Source organism: Uranotaenia lowii, chromosome 2 (assembly GCF_029784155.1).
Source record: "Uranotaenia lowii strain MFRU-FL chromosome 2, ASM2978415v1, whole genome shotgun sequence".
Taxonomy (NCBI): domain Eukaryota; kingdom Metazoa; phylum Arthropoda; class Insecta; order Diptera; family Culicidae; genus Uranotaenia; species Uranotaenia lowii.
The window spans coordinates 375,657,340-375,661,788 of record NC_073692.1 but is presented as its reverse complement, the minus strand read 5'-3'; the positions used below and the strand labels follow the sequence as shown (position 1 = coordinate 375,661,788).

Here is a 4,449-nt window from a genome sequence, read left to right as displayed (position 1 = left end):
GGAAAACACCATAAAGGTTTCTCCCGATGGATATAAAAAAAGAAAAAGATTCTTGTTCGCAAGAAGAACCAGATTGCCATCCCCCTGTTTACTTCCAAAACCGTCCCCTCGCCCCTCCCGTTCCTACGGCCATACCTCAGGTTAAAATGAAAATGAATTTCATCAATAACTCGAAAAACGACATAACATATTTTGTAACATGATGGAATCGATGGGGAATAGTTAAATGATGACTTTTAAACTGGTTTCAGTGTTCAAAACCTTTCAAATTTTTAATTTTGATTCCCCTGATTTGCACCGCGGAAATTTTCCCATTCCGGAGGAATCGAAATAAAAACATTTCGAAGAAATTTTATACACTGAGATCGGTTCAAAATTCATCTTTTAATTACTCTCCAGCGATTCCACCTATAGTTACAAAACCAATGTGTGTCACTTTTTTGGGCTACTGACAAAATAAGATTTTCCATATCCATTTTCACATGTTTCCCTTTGAAATTTCTGCCTTTCTCGTATAAATTTTCGCGGTGCAATCTTAAGACTTGGGAAGGAAGAAGGAAATTTGCTGTATCGTTTTCTGTATCGTTTTTTTACTGTTCGGCAAAAAGGCAGCAATTGTTGAAAAGATTTATAATCGTTCAAATTTTGACTTTAGATTAGCAGTTTCGTCTAGTGTTACATTTGAATTTTGATTAATTTTGAGCAATGATATGAGAGAGCAATTTAGGCAACAAGTTTGATTCAATAACCCACCCGTTGCATAAAACAATACGAGCGTGTTGGTTTTTAACCAAAACTGAGAATCAATAAAAAATGTGCAAAGTAAAAACCCATTTTGGGGGAAACTTTACTAAGCGTGCAAATGAGCGGTAAACGTCACTGCAGTTTCCGCAAAATAGTCAAGTGTGGTGCTCGAAATCGGAGGCACCAGAACAGTGCTCGTCGTGCCAAAAGCCTTTTAAAGGTGACGGATCCGGATAGTGCGGAGAACGGATATTCTCAGGCTCAGGTAGGTGCCTTTTGTGATCCTAAAGGAATCACCTAACCCCGGATTTATCGCCACAGGCCACAAAGGCACGGACAACAAATCCGAGGCACGTGCCAAGATCCCAAACAAGACCGGACCAGCGCCGACAACATCAGGTCGGAAGAAACAAAGCCACGAGGAAAGTCAACTCGAAAAGGGTCGCCAAAGCGTGAGTTTCCATGAAAATCAAGGTGGCAAAATACCTAACGAGATTTTTCTTCAGGGCCCTTTTTTGGTTCCGGCATATTTTGCTCCACATCTCGGCACGTGTTCATGTTGCTGCGCACCCATTGGTATCGGCTCCAACCTTTTTTCTTTCCGGCACAAAACGAGCTTCGAACTCTTCCGAAACTGCACGGCACAGACAGCGCCATCTGTGTTTTCAACCACATACTAGACGGAAATTTTTTTTAACTTCGTTTCGTCCACGGTCCGGGTCACAGCATTGTCCATCGAAACACAGGATCGAATCGTCGCCCATCCTCTGTCGAATGAGCCAATCCTGGCTTGGATCACGCGCTAGGGTCGAGACTTTTGATCGCGGTAAAATGAAGCCATTGACGAGAACGATTGTCGCGACATTTGAACAGCACTGAACTGACACCCACCGTCTGCATCCGGGGAAGGAGAACTCGGGATTTTTGCTCCGCATCCACATGGACAGCAGGCGCTGCACACCTGATGTACCAGCTGTTCCACCGAAAAGCCAACAGAAGCGGCGATCGTGGCACAGATGGCCACTCCATCATCGCCGGCTTCGGAGCCAGCAGCTGTTGGACGTGAGCCGTAAGTGAAATTTTTATGCTACTACACTGCCGTTCTAAGCAAGATTGTCCCATGTGGAAAAACGTGCAAACGAGAAAAACGCGATTGAAATATCAGCTATATTTCCAATTTTTCTCTCAAACTAAAAATTCACCGACAGTTTTTTCGTAGTGAACAGTTCAAGTTAATCATTTTACAATGTTTTCTGCCAAAAAAATTACATTTCCTACAAAAAAAAAAACAGCAAATTAGAGCCAAAAATGCTCCGTGTGACACTTTTGCGTAGAATCAGTACGCATGCCGATGCTAGTTCTACGAAAAACTGTCACGCGGCTACAATTTTTCTATAATTTTAAAAGCTTGCGTAGTTTATTTTTTTGCCAAAAACTCATGCTAAACCGTAATTTGAGAAATACGTTCCTTTGTTTATAAAAATGTATAGTTGAGTATGGATCTTGTAAGTAGTGCCTACCGAAAGGAGTTTAGTGAAAATTTCTCTGAATAAAACACTCAAGGCTTCTCGCTCCTCCTCTGCCCTCTATTTTAGTGTTCTTTTCAGTGAATAACATTAAATTCAACAGTTTGAACTCATCTTAAGACAATTTTTTGATAAAATTTGCATTTTTAATAAAATTTTTTTTAGTGTGACATTCTTGTGTAGAACTATCAACATAGAGACAACCACCTTGATGAAAATTTCGTATAAGTTCAGAACAAAGTATACTTGTTTGTGTTTTTATTCGAAAGTTAACACTAAAAGAGACCGTTTCCAGCAGAAAAGTGAAAATGACCCAAAAGTCACATGGGACATTCTTGCGTAGAACGGCAGTACACTCCAACCAAAAATGACCGGAGTAATCGGGCGATGGGTGGGAGATAATAAAATGTTGCCAATATAGAAAATTAACATAATTAAATCAATCATTTATTTTGTGGCGATGACCATCAAGACTTTTCCATTACACTAGCGAGTCATGTAACTCAGTTGTTCAGGTGCTTAATTTAGATTTAGCTATTTTAAGAACAACCATTAATTAAACCCTGTATATTTATCAGCTTCAAAACTTTAACGAAATTGGAGCGACTCAATACGCCTGATCATGCAAGAATTTGCCAGGGCAAAAGAAAACCTAATTAAATCATTGTTTTATGCAAAACAAGAGCTTTTCAGCATCAAACAAATTTTATTAAAAATCACTAAATAAGGAAGTAAAATTTTGAACCTTCGCACTGGTCGGTAGGTTGATGAGAGAAATTTGACGTTAGAAAGATTTTTTTTTCTTTTTTTATTCAGTCTTCCTCCCCCAGCTTAAGACAAGGAACATTTAAATAAGTCATATTGGATTTTTTTTTGTGTCATCACTATAACAATTTTATCGAAATTTTATACAAGAATGGCAAAAATTTCAAAGGAAAACACGTTTCAAACGAAAATGAATTCCAGTTTCATTTTGATTGTGTTGTAAAGCCTTTTTATGTAATGATGTTGTTTGGACCGTTGAAGATTTCATTAAGTATTTTTTTCTTATTTTATCATGCAAAAATGTCAGTTTTAAAAAGATCTACCACAAGGTTGCCAGAATTTTTCTTGCACTCATCCGGGCCGGACAAATCTAGGCAGTTTTATCTAAAACCCTGGCAAAATCTTGGCATTTGACTTAAAAAAAATTAACCCAAAATCCCGGTAATATCCGGCAAATTTGATCAAAATCCAGCAATTATTCAACAAAAATCAAGAAAAAAAACACTTGAAATATTTGTTTTCATTCAAACGGATCATCGGTTTTTAAGTTCTTTAACTTTAAGTTCAACTTCCTTTAGGCTTCCAAAAAACCGTTTAGGATTATTTTGATTCAATTTGCTCAAAAATTTTAGGTTTTAGACGCAAATATCAAATATTATAATAAATCAATATTAGTTTTTTGTTTGATATTGCAAATAATGTGAAAAAATCGGGAAAAACCCTGGCATTTCACCGCGAAATCCGGGCAACCGGGCTAGACATGATCTTTCCCAAATTTTGTGTCAAATATTCGGGCAAGTCCGTTACAATTAATATCAAGATTGTGCTTTTGTAAAAAAAAAAATGTTTTTGGATTACTTCATTGTTTATGCAATGCTTAAAAGCTCCTGCGTTTTCTACAACAATTTACAGCCAAAATCCAATCTTTACACCGCGATAATTTGTTTGTTTTAAATCCAATCCTGTTGCAATCTTCAGTGGGAATATTTTTCTCAATTTAGGCTATGAGAAAATTGTTCATCAAAAGCAGCCAGGGAAGAAACAAGTTATCAATGAAAAACTGGAAGTTTTTGCTCCACCCCACACAGGGAAACGATACAAAAAAATGATCAAAATTGTTTACGCCAAAACGAAGCGTTTTAGATCTATAGTGTTTTCGAGACATTTAACCTTGACAAGCACTATAGAATGAGCTTTTGATAAAAGCGATTAAATCATCTAGATTGTAAAAAGTGTAGTAATTTTGTTGAACAAGTCAATATCGTAAAAGCTTGAAAAAATGAAAAAAAAAATGTTTTTTCTTCATTTTCTGTTTTTTATGATATTTTTTTTGGCAGAGCTTATACAGTGAGCGAAATAAGAATAGCACCACTATGTGTTTCGCTTGTTGAAGTATGAATGATTGAAATTTACG

At 37.0% G+C, this 4,449-nt stretch overlaps 1 protein-coding gene across 1 annotated transcript; it reads left to right on the top strand.

Annotated features, from left to right (window-relative positions):
* The first annotated feature begins 687 nt into the window (after positions 1 to 687).
* On the top strand, positions 688 to 1,550 carry LOC129743203 (uncharacterized). The gene is made up of 4 exons (XM_055735178.1): positions 688 to 1,009; positions 1,066 to 1,196; positions 1,251 to 1,405; positions 1,471 to 1,550. The coding sequence occupies exons 1-4, from the start codon at positions 863 to 865 to the stop codon at positions 1,548 to 1,550; spliced, it is 513 nt and encodes a 170-aa protein (XP_055591153.1). The 5' UTR covers positions 688 to 862.
* The last annotated feature ends 2,899 nt before the right edge of the window (positions 1,551 to 4,449 follow it).

What these genes read in the sequence shown, in the direction of transcription:
- LOC129743203 (XM_055735178.1), top strand. Translation starts at nt 863, where the DNA reads ATGAGCGGTAAACGTCACTGCAGTTTCCGCAAAATAGTCAAGTGTGGT. An exon ending in ACGGATATTCTCAGGCTCAG is followed by an intron (nt 1,010 to 1,065) that starts GTAGGTGCCTTT and finishes TTATCGCCACAG; the next exon opens with GCCACAAAGGCACGGACAAC. An exon ending in GCACAGACAGCGCCATCTGT is followed by an intron (nt 1,406 to 1,470) that starts GTTTTCAACCAC and finishes TCCGGGTCACAG; the next exon opens with CATTGTCCATCGAAACACAG.